We start from the raw sequence: 19734 nt of genomic DNA, 5'->3' as shown, positions 1-19734 counted from the left end.
TGGGGGGGGGGGATTATCTGAATACAAAATGCACAGCTTGAGCCTTTTAATTTTTTGATAAATAAAACAATCTTTGATATTGAAAGAGACTGTAGAGAATTGAACTATATATAACCACATCTAGATAAACAAAAATCACACTCCCAAAAGACAGAAAATAGCTCAATATACCCCTCTATCCTCTTGAAAAAGACCATTTGTTTTGAATCTTTACTGCAGATGAGTTTTTAAGATACAGAGTATAGCTGCTTGTGGATAAGGCCTTTGTATAATCACACTTGAATAGAGAAACTAGCTATTTCAGGTTATGGCATATTCTACACTTAAAGTATATTCTTGGTTAATGTTCTGTATTTCTGTAACACTCCTTGAGCTCTCTTACAGCCAGTGGAGGGCATCCTAGGGAGAGTGAGAATTCTTGGGTGGGGGACCTGAAGTAGAGGCCTGTGCATAGGAGAGGGGCTCGTGATTGGGCTCACGCATGGAGCCTGCTCAGGTTTTAAAGTAATAAGGGCTCTATTAATGTATTACAGCAAATGACCCTTGCTGATTTGCAGGTCCTCTGCTGCTTGGTTATGGTGCTGAATGAGCTATCAAATTTAGGTCTAGTGGGAACATACTTGTGCGCTGAGTAATGCACAGAGACCAGCCTTGTCTCGGCTTGGTTACTCTGTGTCAAGGGTGTCTGACCAGGAATCCTGTTTACATTCTTTAGATAGGTGATTAGTTCTCGTTTGGGAGCTAAACGCCCTTTGCCCAACATGCAGGACCACGGTAATTCTGTTCCTGGGTTGTTTCAGTTGAAGGGCACGTAATCTCTTTCTGTTCTCTCTGTCCGTTCCCTTTCCAGGTCCTTTTCTCTCCTATTCCCCTATTCACACCCCTTCAGTACAAAAGTGCATTTTTCATTACATGTAATTGCAGGCATGTGTGGATGAATATTAACATAGACCAAAAAAAAGTCTGAATTGCTTGGCAGAATCTGCCAAAGCACCTGGACACCAAATCCTGTCTCTCAAGGGTCAGAGCAGGTATGCACCAGAGTTAGAAGAGTCATGTAGGCACGAAAAAGAGTGGGTCAGCTATTTCCTCAATCAGTATCAATTGGTTTAGTTCCAAAGGAACTACGGTTTCTGCATTAATAGTTCTGAGCATCCTTGTTTTTATATATAAAGTTCGATAACTGCTGTATGTTTTGGTTTGCTTTTAAATTCCTAGATTTTACAACCATATGAGAATTTTAACTTCCACTGTTATGGAGAAAGGCTTGAAAACCTGCATGCCAGTAGCTGAAAATGGCAAGCAGATCATGTGAACTTCAGAGTTGTACATATGCATTTCAAATGTCACGAGCTCTACACAGAATTTATGGCATGCTGAATATCTGGCTCATCATTTGGAAAAGATGGGTTTGGTACTGGGTTTTATATCACTTGAAATTCTGGACCTGTTGCAAGGTTTTACGGAACTCATAGATGAACCTGTTGTCTAAACTAGGAATAACTTGGCTGAAGTCTGAGGATTAACCCCAGAGTCAATATGTACAATATCAGAACACTAAAAATCATTATTTCCTTTTGGCACCTCTCTTTGTATGCGTAGTGTTTTATGGAGAATAATGAGGAATTTTCATAACAAAAAATACTTCTCTAGGTTGAAATAATCAAAAGTACCATTATTTTAGAAAGGGGGGTGGTGGTGAGAGGCAGGAGGAGTATTTGTACTGTGAACTTAACTTGTGTCTTCCTCTTTATATTGATGGTATAGCTCCACCTTCGGGAGAAGTTTTGTGATGTGTTTAATCCAAAGTGTGGGCTGCTGAGAGCAGAGTCCTGGAACCTTCCCAGCCCTGCCTTTTGTTTGCTGCCACCTTCTTTGAGTCAGGTCTAATGATTGTGTGGTCATATGGGGAATCTCACTGTAAGCGATGAGTGAAAATCAGTATTTGGGAGGTTAGTTCACTATTGGAACAGCAAGCGTGGTCTGATGCACTGGAAGTGGTGAAAGTATGCAGTTTGGGGAAGAAGCTCTTGGGGCAGCCTGCCATGAGACTGAGCATATCAAGAAAATGTATCCTTAGTTTTAGGTCAGCTTCAGGCATGAAAAGATGACGTGCTGTAACCCGTGACCATTCCCATGAGCTCCTGAGTGGCCTGCTGCTGGAGCGGCACACACTGCTGCTATCTCCCCTGCTAGTGCTTAAGGTTCAAGTAGCTGCACTGCATGTCATTTTGGAGAGCCAGCGCAGCTGAAGTTACTAGTATAGGATGAGGCTAGTTCACCATGCAGCCATGCGTCCTCTCGTGCTGCGCAGGAGAGCAGGCAGGAGAAGGTAGAGCCGTGGGAGGCAGGAGCCCTTCAGGGCTGGCAGCCGCCAGTGCTTGCGTTAGCTGGCAGTGCTTGTGGAACAGCAGCCATAGCTTTCTGTCCTGCAGGAGAGCACCTGCCTCCTGGATTTAATTTCCCCAACTGCTGTACCAGAAGTTTTGCCAAGCATGCAGCCTTGCCACATGGCGTGTAGGAATGGGTTAATTTCAGAGAGAAGAAAAGGCTACTGACCATCTAGCTGTGTTTTCTTTTTCTGTGCAGTCAGAAGCTCCCTGTGTTGCTAGTGTATTCTGTTGCTAATGTAAAATTCCCAGACTCGTTGATTAGTGAAGCTAGGCAGTAGACAGGGTCCAAGTGGCTAACCATGTGAGAAATTCAGTGACTGTAGGCTACTGTTAATTAACCTAGAATCTAGCAACATGGCGTAGTGTCTGTGTGATAAGTTATATTATCTTCAGCAGCTCAATTAAATGAAGGAGTGAGACACAGAGCAGACATAACTCGGCAAAATAAACAGACAACTTGAGTCAGCCTTCATAATTTGGTGCGACATCACGTAATAAATGCAATAACTTGTTTAGCATAGTTAAGCAGTTTGCTGCTCAAAAACTTATTTGCATGACATCTCATTTTGAATAGGTTAAGTTGTGGCAAATTAGGTCTGTGCTTTCAGTCTGATGTATTCCACAGAAAAGAGAGAAAAAAATCCTCCACCAGAGAGATGTCATTTATAAATTGAAAGTCTACATTTGTCTTCTACAGCAACAAACTGGAACATATGGATTCCATGTTTAAATGATTCACTTTCCATACCTTTGCTGTCACATTACTGTTTCTTGATGTGTGTGAGATAACGTTAACCCTCTGTAATTGCTCTTAATTTTGACTGTTATTCTTCTATTACTTACTAGACTGTTCTGTCTAATGTGCATCTGGGTTGCTGTTTTCTATGTTTAGAGGAGGTAAGGCTGTTGTTGTCCTTGCCATATTTCAGTGTGAATAACTGGTTTCTGTCTCTAAAATCATATTGAGTCTTTGGTTGCAGGAAGTGGTTTGCACCCACTTTGGTGTGGGTATGTATACTGAAAGTACTCGATTGTGCTTTAGTATCCTTTTAGTATCTTTATTACATAGTATCTTATCCTTTAGTATCTTTATTACATATGTCTATTTCATTCATAGGGGCCTGAATTCATATGTGGGATGATGCTTCTACTTTTGGGCCCATTGCAGAGTTTTATTGCCTATCAAGACTTTTTGATCACTGTCTAATTGGAAAAGAGTAAAAATTTAAAGAAGTGTCTGTATTTTGAAATGTTTGCACCAAAAATTGCCACAAACTAGCTGTTGTGTGCAACTCCCCGAGGGGATGTTGTCTCCTTAACCTTCCCCGTGCCCCCCCGCCCCCGCCAGGTGACTACACAGCAGCAAACCATGGAACAGGCACACAGACAGCTGCTGTGAAAGCTAATGAACTTGAGTCCTACTATACCTGCATCCTCTGCCTGTATGTCCCCTCTAATTTACAAAGATGGTCTGTTCTTTATGTAAATAAAACGTTTTAAGCCAGAGGTGGTCATGAGCAGCAGGTAGATGTTCCTGTCTTACCTGGAATCCAGCCTAAATGTCAGCCCAGTCCTCAGAAAGGGGCTTTGCTGGTACAATTCACTCTTGTTGGACATAGCAAAGGACTTTGCTTTCCACTTTACTGTTTTCTCCATCCCCCTACACGAGGCTGTTAATTGAATTGCATCAAAGAACACAAGATTCCTTCCAAGACCAAAAATAAATGACTCTGAGAGACTGTCTCTTCAAAGCACCACCTGGTGATCCCTGCAATAATGATACACTCACATGCATCAAGTATTTTTGTGATTTCTGTTCCATTCAGGCTAAGGAAATATTAGGTTTTTGGAGTTATAAATTATTACACTGAAAAATTTCTTAGGTTTTGAAATAATAGAAATTGTAATTGAGTAGAAATTAGCCTTCTAAAAAGCAGATGATACTGAAAGTAATCTGGTAAATAACAGATTCATTCAGTTCTTTTGATTTGTTCATCTCTGCTTCAGTTTTTATTCATACAAATCTTCTCCACTTGTTGAAAACACCATTGCTTGCAAGCATGGTGGTATTAGGTGGCCCTTCATTAGTAGCTTTGAAGATACACCAAGGTGTATCATAGCCAGATCTGGTTCATTGTCATGTTTTTCTAAACCATCTACTAATGAGGTGAGGGGTTTTTTTCCCCTTGTTTACATGAAGCACAGTTTCAGACTAGACTCTTCAGGCACATGCCTTACTTCTGTCAAAATGCTGCCAGTAATTTCGGTTGAAGAGGATGGAGCCATGCATGGGAAATGCTTCACAACAAAGCTGATGGATGGATCTGGCATAAGCTTTGTTTTGTGCTTCTGTTCTTGGATCGAGAGCTAAGAAAATCTCTTTAATTTCTTGTTCGATGAATATAGTAGATGTAATATTCTTCTCAAGCAGACTTTTTGTTGTGAGGATGTGAATGACATGGGCTTTTTGCCCTGGGTGCAGTGTTTAAGCTGTTGATAAATAAAAAATCACAGTAGGCATTTGGAATGTCATCTTGCGTAACTGAGGGAAGGAATTGCACCTGCCTTCATGCTTTGGTTCATGCTGGATCTTCTCTTTGTTTTCCACAAAAGTAACCTTGCTCTCTGTAATCTGGAAAAAAAAAAACAGCAGAGGAGAACCTTAATTTTAAAATACTAAGAAAGTCGGAAAGCTGTGAGAAATATGTCCCGGACAGATCTGCGTGTGACATTGCAAGACGTGTCTCCACAGGACCAGCATTTCTCTCATCCCAGAAACCACTCAAATCTGCTTCACAGAGATAGAAACCGTTGGTATTCTGACAACTTTTTCTTATGGTTTGGGGCTTTTCAGCCTATAATGGAACTAATAGAATTGTGTATCTTGCCCAACGAGTTTCTAAACTAGTTTCAGTTGCATAGTTGCATTTAAGAAGTCAGGATTTCAGCATCCCCTCTGTATTTAAGAAGCGGGTTATGATAGTGTGCCTCTGTGCTCAGTCCCAACCAAGTGAAATAACTTGATGGAGAGTTACAGAACAAATAATTAAATCAAGTCATTGAGGTCACCCCTGCTTTGACACAGGCAAGTAGAAGGAGCCTTTTCTTCCACAGGGAAGTGCAAATTTCATCTATGTTGGACCTTTAGGAAAGGGATACTGCTTTTCAGTGGTGTCATGGTAAGTAGAAATTGGCATTATGTGGTGCTAAACTGAAAATGAAGCATATGGCTAAGGTCCTGCTCTGCTTTTGTTAGCCTAAACCTATAAAAATCGTTCTGATTCAAGTATAGTATCTGTTTTTCAATGGGGAAATTTCATTGTAAGCATTAGTGGAAGATGTCATGTACCTGGCAAACGGCAACACTGGAGAAAATAAATAATATCTAGCTCTTATTTAGGGCTTTTCATCATCAGATCTCAATAATTTCACAAGGAGGGGAGGATTATTAAAGGCTATTTCAAGTACAGAATGGAGTAGCTTTCAGTGAATTTTTCCTTATGTTGTTTCGGTGTGGAAGGGGTTTTTGATTTGGGTTTGTTTTTTTTTTTTTTTACCTCTTAAGAGACCTGTGTCCTACCGGTACGGTATGTGTTCAGTATGGTGCGATTTCTTCACCAGCTTACATGCCTTTCTTGCCTTCTGGAAATCGCATATTTGACAGTAGCAGAGCTTACATGTGCTATTGTAGAGGGGTTTGAACCAACTTCCGTTTCCCCTGCAGATGACAGTGGCGTTTGGAAGGAGCAGTATACGCTGAGAGATTTGGTGTCAGGCAATCACTTGTTTGGAGGATTAAATGAAGCCTTCAAAAAGGCATCCTTTTCCCTTTTAACTTACAAGATTTGTAACCCAAACTGCTGGCTCTGTTCATGGGACTTTTTTTACAAAAAGCCTTAAAATATGGCTTCTTACATTTATTTACTTGGATTCTTCTCTTTAATTTGTGTATGCAATAGTTTGACTCCTCCAACAACTGGGTGATAGCTGGCAAAGAAATACTGTTCTAAAATGCAGTCTAGGTAAAGCTATCAAACTGGATGGCAGCATGAGCTGTAGTGCATGTTTGCAGAGCAGAGGAAGAAAAACACATTGCACAATGCCTGTCTGATTTTTCAAATTCTGCTGCTGTTTTTAAAATCCGTGCCCCACATGTCAGTCATCTCTTGGTAAAACAAGGCCTCTGACCAAGAGCCTTCATTGAATAAGAATTACAGTAACATTGATCCAAAAGCTCACAGACTTGGGAACTCCTCAAAACCTGGCATGGGAGGAATTTTTTTTTTCCTTCATTTGTTGTAGAGTTAATACATGTGCCTTCTCAGGCATGAGGGGACGCGGGGGAAAAATAGGTTATGAACATTATTCTTAATTCAGATGCTTAGAAATCAGCAGTCATGTTTTCCCAAATTATGCAACTGATTCAAAAATAATGATGTATTTTAAAAATGATGCCTTTGGGTTTTGTGCCTTCCAGATAAAACACTCATCTCATTTCCGTGTTTTTCTCAGCAATCCCAAGAATTATAAAACTACTATTTAAAAAGATACCAACAATTCCTAAATACACTCTTTTCTTCTTGTTTCTCGAGTTTTCACTGAAACATCTAGCAGCACCAGAACTGGAGAATTTAGTAGCAATATTATTAATGTAAATTGAATTCCTGTGCCCGCCTTCTGCTCCTGCTAAAATGTTGGCATGCTTTGGCAATGTAGCACAGTGAGGGATGACAGTGTGAATAATAGTATCAGGTTAGTTTACTAAATGCCTCAAAAAACAGGACTACACGTTGTTCAATACAAAGGTAGAGATGAATTTAACAGTTAAAAAAGTGCATTGCCCATGCAAATTTCAAAACAAAACCAAGTTTTTCTCTCAGAATTATGCCAGCCTTTTCAGGAAAGGTAGGATTCCACTCTGAAATTTCTACATACTTTCTGTGCATGTGAAAACGTTTTCGGCCATGACCGTATCCCATCACACTTCAGTCAAGAAATAATCCTCCATTTTTAATCATCCGGAAACTGATCCCCCAAATTGCTCATGGTGATACTTCATGATGAACAGAAACCAAAACTGTAGAAAGGATCAATATAGTAAGTGTGCTTTGCTCTGTCACTGGTATTTTCTGAGACTGCTGTGTTTGCCTCCTGGCTGGCAGGCAGAGATTAAAATCTTGATTGTTGAAAGGCGTGGCTATGCTGGCATGTCCTGTCAATGGGGCATAAACCCAAGGCAAAGTCTTTGAACATAAGACTGAAATTTCCCTCAATTTGGGCTCCGACGGTTTTGATTTCCAAGTAGAATCCATTACGGTTTGCAGGGGGGAGAGGTGATGTTACGGAGGAAGGAATTCAGGGGAGCTTTGGTATTTCAGCTACAGCTTGCTTCTAACTAATGAGTTCATATCAGAAAATTAGAAAATCTGCGTAAGTATTAATAAGAATGAAGTAGGATTTTCTGCGTTCACTGAACAATTTAAGGTCTGGCTTCCAAATTATATGCTGTTCCTAATTTCCAAATTTTGCATTAACGTGATGTAGAAAAGACTATGTCAGCCCTTGTGTATGTTATTTACTGTGTTGTTTCATATTCCCTTTCCAGCACTTACAGAACCCTGCAAACTTCCATAATGCAGCAACAGAGCTCCTGGACTGGTGCGGAGACCCCAGAGCCTTCCAGAGACCATTTGAGCAGAGCCTGATGGGTTGTTTGACGGTATGTCCACTGTGGCGGTGGTTCCTATCCTCTGTTTTATACTGTATGCAGTCTGTCGTGGCCAAGGGAACTTGATTTTCAGAATCTGCATTTTGTGGGGATTTTTGTCATTTTATCTTAAACACGTGAAGCCAGATCCTAAAAACTGTTTATTTGACTCCATTAATTAACAGGAAGCAAAATGCAGTAACAAGAAGTTAAATCATAAAAGGGAAAAACTTTTCTAGTTAGATTACTTACAAATGCATAGGCTAGGTTACTTGATGTGCACATACAATATTTATTTTCATGGTTTGAACTTGCTAAGTGAGCTGTGTTCTTAAGGAGTTAATGGACTTTTCAGGCGTTTATTTTTCCTTTGCTCATTTTTGGTGGGACTGGAGGACTACTTGTCTTCTATCTTAAGTATGCTGTACTTTCAGCTAAACAGTGTTTCTGACATGCCTGTTCGGCTTACTTTGTTACGTATATTGACTGCAGGTCTAATCCTGACATACTAATTCCAACGGTTTTATTGACTTTCAGTGCTTTCTTTTCCATTCATTCTTCATTAAGACCAATGTAGTTCCTAAAGCAACTTCATCATAATGCATTGAAAATATATTTTAGTGTGTACGCAACAGCATTTTTTGTTGTGAAAGTTTTATTTCCTATGTACCCAGCAGCAGGATCCAGTCCAAAATCATTACGTGGAGTCAAGACTTTAGAAGAACTAAATTCTGACTGGAGTAGGAGTCTTCAAAAGCTTCACTGCAATTTGTAGAACAAGTTGATATAAATAAATAGTCACAAAGACATTTAAAATTAGAATTTTTAAAATTATTAATGAAGAGACCATCATTGTATTTGTTGGGGGAGCAGAAGTGCATGGATTATTTTCATGCACTATGTAGCTGATGTATACAAGACAGTCACTAAGACTGAGATTTAGTTGCCAGAAATCCAAATGTTAAGGAATGGCTCCATCTTAATGTGCTCAAGTGTATAGCATCCCTCAGATTTCTGTGTCAAAAAGTTAGAATAAATCCAATGATACAAGGAGGTGCATATCATTCTTCCAATCAGAAAACAAATTTTAAAAATAAAAAATTAGAAATGTTAGTAGAGTCCAAAGATAAGATATTTAACGATTCTATTGGAAGTAAAAGTTATATATAACCTCAATCATGAGAAAATGTACATAGGATCTGATGTGACCATAAATATATTTTATTTATACTTTTTTAAAACTTTGCTAGCATTTTCAGGTTAGCGTTTGGGAAAGGAGACGTTCAGCTCAAGTATACTTAGGCAGCCTGTGCACAGTATTTCTCTGCAGACCTCTGCTAGAACATTGTAAATCTGACCTGCAACTTCCTTGCTGTTTAAATCTTGTCTTTCTACATAAGCAGATCTGCAGCCCTGCCCGAGTGCAGGGTCGAAATAAGGTCTGACTGCCAGTGGTTCACTGTCTTCACAGAGCGTAGGGAAAGCGAGAAGGAAACGCTCCATGAAAAACAGTGAGGTAAAACACACAGTACCTGGTTGTCAGAGTTTCTTGAAATGAAAATACTTGAAGTGAAAATACGTCTTGAAAAGAAAGAAAGAAAAAAAAAATCCTTATTATCTAAGTACTGTTAAGATTTGAACAGCATGTATTGCTTTGCTTCATACTTCTCCCTGAAATCTGAACAGGGTGGCATGAAATTCCCCTTTCCCAAGCTTTTTATGGGAGAGCACTGTCTGCAGTGTAGGACTGACTGGCAGCATCATCTTTATCACATGTTGTAATCTCATTATATTCCTAACAAGAAAAAAGGACAGGAACTTAACCAGTTGGCTTGTTTTGTGTTAGATAAATACACAGGATTTGCAGAATGCATGTAAACTGCAATGAGTATGTGTTTCTTGTTCCTAATTTTAAAATCCCTCTAAGGAAGGTATTCTTTAATTTCTCACTGTGTACATGTCTCTTCCTGCTTCCCATTAAACAGGTTTAACTACATGGTTGTACCCCAAGAGGTTGAATCTTCCTGTATCTTCCTAATACACAGCAGTACAATGAGCAAGGTCTTTTTTTTTCTTTTCTCCGTACAAAAAGTCTTTCTATCTGAGCTTGCTCATATATAACTTCTTTCTAAATAATACTTTCTTCTTCAAAATTTAGCAAAGGTGGATGTTGAGGCTTGTTGTTCTCTTACAGGAAAATGTGTTTATCTACCTTTATTTAACAGACATGATAGAACTTCAGTCTGTTTCCAGGGAAATTATTGAGAGAGTTGCAAATAAGTGAAAGGCTGCTGAAATACTGGAATATCATGAGTAAATTTAACATTAGCTAGCTTAGCTGCATGTTCTGTACTATCAAGAGCCAATTTTTCTTAATGTTGACAAAGTTCATCAGTGTTCTTCTTTGTGAGGATTATGCTAAAAGAAAAATGAAAAAGCAGTATGAAAGTCTGCTCAACCACTAAAACAGGATTATTGTTTTATTTTGCCAGTCTTTAAAATGACCTTCAAAACCAAATTCCCTTAAAACTTCCATACTTTTGGTTATGCTTTTTAAAGTAGGTAGTCTCTATCATCATGACAACATTTGAGCTGTGTGGGTTCCTAAAGGCAAGTGCATTTAATCCAGAAGTTATACAAGTACTGAAAATGCTTGCTTGCATATAAGGCTCCTCCTCTGTAGTGTACAGAAGGATTTTTTTTCTTTTATGACATTCTGTTTTGTTAACTCTCTGACCAGGGAAAAAGTGGTATACTAAACTGTTCTGGAACCATCAAGGGATATGAAATCATCACTAGCAGATAACATGGTATATACTAATCCAAATTGAAATATATTAATATGTCATGACTGCAGAAGGGCAAACTCTCTCAGAAATGAGCAAACTATCCATTCATACACTGCAAAGTTTAAATGCATCAGATGCAATGACAGAGCATCAAAACAGATCTATTGTATTATGAATAGCCAATTTAATGGTACCTCTAGTATAACAGATTCCCTACATCATTTAAGTCTTACCTATAATAATTTTGCGAAAATTAACCAATTAGATTTAATCCTATTAATAAAAAGGAAAAAAAAATGCTGAAAATCTTGAAATTGTGCTTTAATTTACGACCTGGTTCTTAGAAAGTAGATCTGTTTATCACGGAATCACAGAATCACTATGGTTGGAAAAGACCTGTAAGATCATCAAGTCCAACCATCAACCCAACCCCACCATGCCCACTAAAGCATACCCCACAATGCCACGTCCACATGTTCCTTGAACACCTCCACTGATGGTGACTCCACCACCTCCCTGGACAGCCTGTTCCAGTGCTTCACCACTCTCTCAGTAAAGAAATTTTTCCTAATATCCAGTCTGAACCTCCCCTGGCGCAACTTGAGGCCATTTCCTCTCATTCTATTGCTAGTCACTTGGGAGAAGAGGCCAACACCCACCTCTCTGCAATCCCCTTTCAGGTAATTCACACCATCTTCCCATTGGCACTGTCAGTATTATCTGATTCACTTTATAACACCAGTATGTTTTTATGCCTGTTGCCAGTCTAACAGACCCTGAATGGATGCAGAAGAACCGTCTTAGAAATATTCTGCTTGGGCATCAGCAGAAAAGCTTCCAGCTTCACTTACGGAATCACTGTTTTTGATAATAATACATAGAATAGGCTGTTACAGAAGGTTTTCTGTGCTTAAATAGTACTGCCAGCACTTACGGAAATCTTGATGACTTCAAAATTTCATGAGTTAGCTAGACAGCGCATGTTGAATGTCAACACGTTTCTAGTGTTCCTTTTTCCTCAGAGTTGTTTTTTTTTTCTCTTTCAGAATAATAGATGTGCATGATATACATACTGGCTATTAGCAGTAGATGATAATTTTTACGTATCAGCAGTACTTGATATTACTGGAGTTAGATTTGCTACTATGGGCTCCAGTGACATTGTATGCAGAATAATAGGAATGGTTTTCTTGTCTCACGAACAAACTCAGGATTTGGTATAACAGCTGAAGTTTTACCAGAGAGGTGTCTAATAAGGCATGTAAACAGGCTTTGTTTAGCTAGTTAAATACTTTGCGTTTGTTATACAGGATCCTTTGAATGATTGCTCTTTTAGGGTAAAATAACTTGCGTTTGGGATAAAGAATGCTAATGCTCTCAAGGCCCATGAATGAAACTGGAATAGTTCTGTGCAGTTCAAAAAGTCAAAGAGAAAAGGTTTAGGGTACATGGGTAAGCCTATGTATTTTTTCATGAACTAAGCCCCAAAAGCTATGCCCCTTCTGGCAAAAATGTGTGTGTGACTGCACATGCATTGCTGTTATGTTCAAACAGTGCTGGCAGACACCAATTCTAGAGCTTACCTTTTTGTGCTCACCCATTACAGAAAATCACCAAAGTGAGAGTGGGTAATATAACTTTATAAAGAAAACGCATTTCAACAGATAAATAAAAAGTCAAGGAGGGAGGGTAAGCTTTGCATCTGTGTTCTTCCTTGCAAGCTACAGGCTACAGAAAAGTTCCCTTAAACAGCTCATGCAAACTCATGCAAACAAATTATCTTTCTCAGAGACAATAAACTCTCTTCTAACTTGCCAAGAAAAACTAGGTGTTATTTTTCAACAGTAGTTATTTTCAAATCAAACAGAACTGTCTGTAGGCCAGGAACTGAATTATAATTGAAATAATAGATTCTATAAATTATTGAAATTGCAATGGATACAGTGTTCTTTGTTATGTAACATTACTTCTTGCACAGTGTCATGGGGAGCTGACTGAAATAACTTCCACTTTCCACAAACCAGACGTAGCTATGTTTTTATTATGATTGAAACAGTTTCTGATTCTAGTGTTCATAGTTTTTATAAAGCATTTTGGGATGAGATTATATTATGGTAAGGCTAATATTCTTGATAAATTTAAGAATATCATTCTCTAAAAACATACTGTATATGGCATTACCTTACTGTCTTCTGAAAGAAACTGCTTTGGTTAACTACACAGCAGTTAAAAAATATAACCCTAGTTTGGTTGGACAATGTTGTCTCACTCTTTTCTGCCTTTTCTCAGATCCACTCTAGTCTCATCCCATAGGTCTGCTCTTGCCAGGCAGTTTAACATGTAAATGATCTTACTGAGGACAGTGGCTATCTTTTGTGTCAGCACTACAGCAAAAATGGAAACGAGGGGACAGCTGAGAGCAAAATGGACAGATTTACAGACTTGTCTTCAGCGAAGGACAATAAAGGCACTGCTTTGTTCTCTTACTGCGCTTCAGTGTTACAAGGCGCCAGGTTTATCGTTCTTCGGGGCTCTTCAATGTGTCCAAAAAAGAAATAAAAGGGTGAGAGAAGCACAGCTGTGTACAGTTACTCTGTAACTGTACCTAGAGGCTTAGTCTAACAAATTAAAATCCAGCACCACAAAGGTTTTGGACAGTAGGAGGAATTTAGGTAAGCAGAGTGTGCTTACCTGAGCTGGCTTTTGGCCAAAGCACTAAATGCAACAGAGCTTTTCTAGTGAAAACTGGGGTTTCTGACCGCCGTGGTTAGGACTTGGGTCTCTCTTTCCATCCAGGAGATGGCACTTCCTACCCCAGTTTGTCCACAAAAAGCTATGCTGAAATAGTAATGCCTGAAATAGTAATGCCTTCCCCCTACTATCTCATTGCTCTAGGTTTTTCTCTTCAAATGTTGAGTCTACCTCAATCATCAGATGAGGGAAACTTACCCATGTTTAAGAAATGTTTCTCTTTTAATTTAAAGAATAACAACACCAAAAGCTGTAGTCCTAGTTGTACTCTATCTGAAGATTATGGATTTCATTTAAATCTTTTGTGCTGCTTGTGGCTCTTACTAGATCCCTGTCCTGCTGAAGAGAGTTGCTGAAATAACAAGCATCTGTGTTAAACTGATGGAAGTATCTGCTATAGGTTCATGTTTTAGTGATACTGATACATGGTACAATAATCTTTTGAATTGTATTTCTCTTTGGAAAATTTGGAAGACCCTGGAATTGAGACTGTTGAGATTTTTTTAGGTCATTTTAAGAAAAAAAAAAAAATAGCTGTTCCTGGTTTCATGATACAGAAATCTTATTTTAGCTTATCCGATACGTAATGAAAAATATAATTGATTAAAATATATATATATATAAAAAAAAGACAAGAATGGTATCTTTGAGTGATGTCAAGTTTCCACAACAGGGTGCCTCAAGACAGCAAAAGCGACGAAGTCAAGTTAATGCTAACGTGTTCACAAGGTATCTGCTGCTACATTGACTTGACGCCTGGCTGGGTTCATTCTGTTTAATGCAGAGAAGTATGTAATCAAAAATCAGCATGTGACATTCAAAAAAATCAAGTTTCAAATCAGGTTAGGATCTGAATGTAAGTAATTACAGATGGAAGAGTTGGTTCAGCATATCTATACCCAGAAAATGGCAGGATGCAGCTGCCCATTAGAGCCCTAGAAATGTTGCATTTAGTCTTTGTATCCAAGACTGCCAGAGCAAAAAGTTCATGTGGAAGAAATTCTGCTTCCATTGTCCTCTCCGTGCATTTGTTAAGCACACAGTTTTGTGTGTTTGCAGTGCATCACAGCACTCCATGGCTGTGTGTACGTGCTGTACCGTCAGAGTACAGCCAGCAGGCACAGAACACTCTGCTGCAGAGCAGCTCGTAATGCTACCAAATAACTTGGTATTACTGGCTGTCATTTGACCCCATGGTGTCCTAAAGCCCTTTTTTAAACTTAGTTTTGTTAGTCAAAACATGGGTTATTTTACGACTTTAAAATATTTGTTTGAAATGTGTTGCTGTCCAAATTAAAATGCTTTTGAAATTCCTTTATCACTTTCTTTATATGACAGCTGTATTTTCATCCATGTCATTGTTCAATGTCTGCCAGGACTCAGGTGGCAACAGTATTCCAGTGACCCAGTGATCAGCTGGCTTAATTAAAGCAAAATCCCTGCATCTTTCCCTCTGGGAGAAAATTTCATATGGAGACAATTGAGTATAGTGACATTCTCTTCTATGTTCATGGTTATTAGAGACATGCAGAGAAGAGGAAGAGGATATGAAGGAGGAGATGCCCTTATTCTGCATGGTTTACTTCACTGTTGTGGGAAGTGTCAAGAAAAGTAATACATGGCAGGGATACTGGTTTATTTTATCTTGAAAATACGGTCCTTATCCACCTAATGGGGTGGGAAATACACTGTAGGAAGACCCTAGATGAATACAAGGGCTCTGCAGAGTCTCTTATATTTGCAGAACCTACTTACTGTCTGTTTTCCAGCATCAAAGGCAGGCAAGAAACTACATGATATATAACTTCACTCACCTGCTTTGATTGTCTGCATTGTTGAGGCAGCCCTTCTGCAACTGGAGTGTAAGAGTCTCATCAGACCAGGACTTCAGATCACAAAGATTTCTTCTTCCCTTTCCCCTTTTTATTTTTTCGGTTTGAGGCAGATCACTATTCATGTTGCTAAATTCCTCAATTTGCTTCTTGTTTATCTGATCTTTGTGTGTTACTGAGGGGGAAAAATTACCATCTACATTGCAGAATTCTAATTACAAAATTTCTGCTGTAGTCTTCAAACTGCATTCAGATAATTTCAAGTATGCACAAGTGGCTGAACACAGAGCTGTCTGAACTAGCAATCAGCTGGCATTTTTAGTTTTGAGCAGCCAGCAAATTGGTAAAATTCATTCTGATGCCAGCAGGGGGGGGTGCTCTTGACTGCTGCTGGTTAAGAGATTCATTGAAAGTGTGACATAATGGGAAGGGAGTTTTGTAATAAGCAGTCATATAGCTCTCTTGATTAACAGGCCCGTTAGGTTAAGAGGCACATTGTTCCAGTACTCCGTGGTGTGATGACAAGAAGGGCCGGGAGTAGGGCTTGCCAAGGTGTAGCTTCTTAGCCTTGCAAAAGGAGAAAGGAGAAAAAACTGGGGGGGAGGTATTGCAGTTAAATTCGGCAAAGAGGAAGGAAGTTGGTAGCCAAATGTATCTGCTTTTCATGTTATTAAAACTTTGTTCTCATCGTTTTCCCCTCACTGTCAATGACCCTGAGAGTTCAGACAACTGGAAGTCTGCAGGGTTGTGTTACAGGCAGTGGATGCAATGTCTCTGTTACGAATGCAATATTATTCGGATTAAAGATTTCAAACGTTTGGGGTGATCAGATTTTCTTATTGGCGGTTAATGTTACAATAATGTTTATTTGCAAGTAAGGTATATGCTCCTTTAAAGACATGGCTTGAAATAGTTGTCAGGACCATATCTAAGTTAAAATAAAAGCTAGGTGTTACAAGCGTATGTAGGAAATAGCCTAGCTTTTTATAAGGTCTAACTGTCTCAACTGTTGCTGTAAAATAACATACAGAAACACTAAGTGTTGAACCTTGGGCTAGCCAAGCACTTCTCTCAACCGTGATAAAGGATGGTGATCTCAATTTATGACTGTGGTATCACTGGTAGCTATGTCTGTTATTTTTTTTAAATGCACTACTTTTCAACAGAACTTTATGGCATGTGTGCTTAGGTCAACTAAGATACATGCTTACAGCATTCCAGAATGAAGTCATGGTTGAACGCATGTTGTCTGAATTTTTGCTGATGTGCTCGACTTGAATTAGCAGTTAGAGAAAGCCTGAGTATGTTTGCAAGTGGTATCATATCGCTTAGCCATAACATTGAATAGATAATTGAAACTGTGTTGACTTGATCCCATCTGATCAGCACTGTACCTAAGATCGAAATCACAGGAGGTTTCAGACTTGGGAGAGTTCCTGGGACAGGATTCAGACTGAGCTGGGTAGCTCCAGTCAGCAGCAGGAGTCTGGAATCGCTGAGATTTGGCTTGGGACGGACCTAAGGGAGCATGATATCTACTCTTTTTCCCCAAGCTGGGATGTCGTACAGATATTGTCTGGTCTACTATAAATCCCCTTACTCCCCAAACTCCAGGGATTGATAGGTAGCCTGTTCCAGTGCCTGATGATCTTTAATACCTAGAATGTTTTCCCAGTATTTATCCTTAGTCACTTGTACACTGAGCAAATGAATTCTGCTGTGTGTTCCTAATTTTCTATTTGGGCATTTGATTTTCCTTTCCCATCTATGGTATTTTGTACGTGTCTCTTTGGCCTGTTTTTTGGAACGTTTTTTGCAGTTTATAAAGATTACTTTAAACTCTTATCCTGTCCTCTTAAGTGTTTGCAGACTCTTCTGCCTGTTATCATCTAGAAGTTTTGCAATTTACTCTGTTTCATTGTCCAAGTCACGACTGAATCATAGAAATGACCTGTATCCGGGACAAGTTATGACTTGACAGAGGACTATTAATTAATAAGCTGAGTAAAATTTATACTACTGTCATCTGGGCTATGTTCCTCTGTTATGACAGTGTCATATAGGGCAATGTCAAAAGGCATATTAGAGTTAAGATATGTTAAATCCACTATCTTTCTTACGCTTACAAGGCCAGTTAACTCATTAGAGTAGAAAACCGTACTATGCTGATGGATTCATGATGATGATCTGTATTACTCACCTAATATTTGTTTAGTAATTTGTTTTGTTGTCTGTCTGGTTACCTGTAATTTCTGAGATTGACCTTTTTGCCATCTTAAAACTAGAGATTTGATGTGCCTCCAAGGTCTCTGACTTGAATGAATTCCTGAAGATAATCATAAGCAGTTACAAGGTTTGCCTGGGCTAGTTCCTTTGAGGCGCTCTAAGGTAAACTTCAGCAGGGTCTGCTGACTTGAATACATTAAACTTACCAAATGTCTTGTAGTTAGTTCTTTGTGTTTTCTGGATCATATTCCTATGACGCATTTGTCATCTTGTTTCTGAGAAATCTCAGTGTTTATTTAAAAGGCTAGGGGGTCCCTTGCATACAGGTTTACCAGAGGAAAGCCTTCTAAGTACTGAGTGAGCAATGTCTGACTTCGGCTGTAGGCAACCTGAAACAGAGTTTTTGGAGGATCTATGATCTGTTCAACTTTCATTTTGAAATGAAAGTAAGTCTTTAGTTGTCACAATTGAAAGAAAAACTTTAAATACAGTTAATGCAAAAATTCATAAGCCTACGAAGGGACTGGAAATAAAAAGTGAACCACCCTATTTGTGTTGACCATGGGGATTGCTGAGGAGTGATGTACAAAAGCCAAGGGGTGCGGGAGAGAAGGGCCCAGAAGAAAGCCCTCTTGAACATGGTTCAACCAGTTTGTTTTACAGAGGCTCTTTCTGCATTTAGTGGAAGGCACAGAAGAAAAATCTAGGTGGAAAATTACTCTTGGCAAAATGGAAATGTCTGCTTTCTAGTAAGTAGCTGAGGGTTTTGTTGTTGTTCATGTGAGAGGAAGAAGGGGTTTTGTGCAGTTTGTCAGTGGAAGCACTTTCTTTCTTTCAAATTTAGATTTTTTTTTTTATTTTTTTTTTTTTTAGCTAAAATGAATTTGCAGTTTGTTTTCCCTCACATTTTTCATGAAAAATTTGAGCAATAAGTAACAGTTTGACTGGCTGACTTCTCTAGACTCGCAAGTTCAGATTCCACCTTCTCATGCTTAGTCTGCTGCTTGCAGTGCTTGCTAAGGTACAGCTTCACCCGCTTCGAAGTAGGCTTTAGCAGGACCAATGCCATGGCCATCGGGGTGCCGTTGGTGTCAGGGCTGCGTGCCCTGGCATCTGGAAGCTCTGCTTTTGGCCACAGTGAGGTACAGAGCAGTGCTTTCTCTGGCAGAGGAAATCAAGAAAAGGAAATTGATGTCAAATGTCAGTGTAACAGGTTAGGCCTCAGCCTGTTGTTAGGACTTGGACTGACCCAGACTTTGCAATCTATTCAGTGAAGACATTGCAGTCATAGATTGGCTTTCGTGAGCTCAGGGTTTTATGATTCTCTGTATTTCCGGAGCTACCTTGTAGAATTTTTGCTGTAATTAGTAAGATGTCAGATGAGAGTAAGTGACTTGGCCTCTGGCCAGCAGTGTCTCAGTATTCGTAGCTTCATGTTTTAAATGAACCAAGCACGTAAGCAGACAATACGTTTCTTAAGTTACTGTGTGCTCGCTGATGAGCAGGTGTATCTGCCTTCATTCCTGTCCAGTTTCAAAATAAATAGTTCAATGATAACGTGCTTTTTCAAAACAGAAAACGGGAAGGCCCTTTCTCCTTTATTTTACAGACCTGAGTGGCGCTCTGAAATGCGTTCCTCTGTGATGGTGCAGTAGATGAAGTCTAAAGGAGTTTAAATAATGTTTACACATTAATGAGACATTGCCCTCAGGAGCCTTTAACAAGATGGTTTTTTTCGAGGAGCTTTCTGTCTACTTCCTACTGATCCCTTCCATAATGTTTACCTGTCAGTGGCTGAACTATGGTGATACTGGAAGTAGGAAAGAGGAACAATTAGATTTCCAAGCGTCTGAAGTGTCCTCCAGATTTCATAGCAGCCCACCAGTCTTCACTCCTATTGCTAACTTAGCATGAAATACGAGCTATCTTTTGTTCTGCTGTTGTTCTTATTTTATCTTACTTTTGAAAATTTGGACCCAGAGTCTTAGCCAGGATGTTAACAACAACCAGACTTTTAAGTATAATGGATTAAAAGC

At 39.2% G+C, this 19734-nt stretch overlaps 1 protein-coding gene across 1 annotated transcript in view; it reads left to right on the top strand.

Moving 5' to 3' along the window:
• Positions 1 to 19734, top strand: part of ZMIZ1 (zinc finger MIZ-type containing 1) — a 159031-nt gene that overhangs the window by 9168 nt on the left and 130129 nt on the right. Inside the window, exon 2 of the mRNA XM_059821143.1 lies at positions 7999 to 8112. Within this exon, the coding sequence (XP_059677126.1) occupies positions 7999 to 8112 (114 nt within the window). The remainder of the gene's footprint in view (positions 1 to 7998; positions 8113 to 19734) is intronic.

Source organism: Gavia stellata, chromosome 9 (genome assembly GCF_030936135.1).
Source record: "Gavia stellata isolate bGavSte3 chromosome 9, bGavSte3.hap2, whole genome shotgun sequence".
In the NCBI taxonomy this organism is placed as follows: Eukaryota; Metazoa; Chordata; class Aves; order Gaviiformes; family Gaviidae; genus Gavia; species Gavia stellata.
This window is presented reverse-complemented; position numbering and strand designations above follow the sequence as displayed.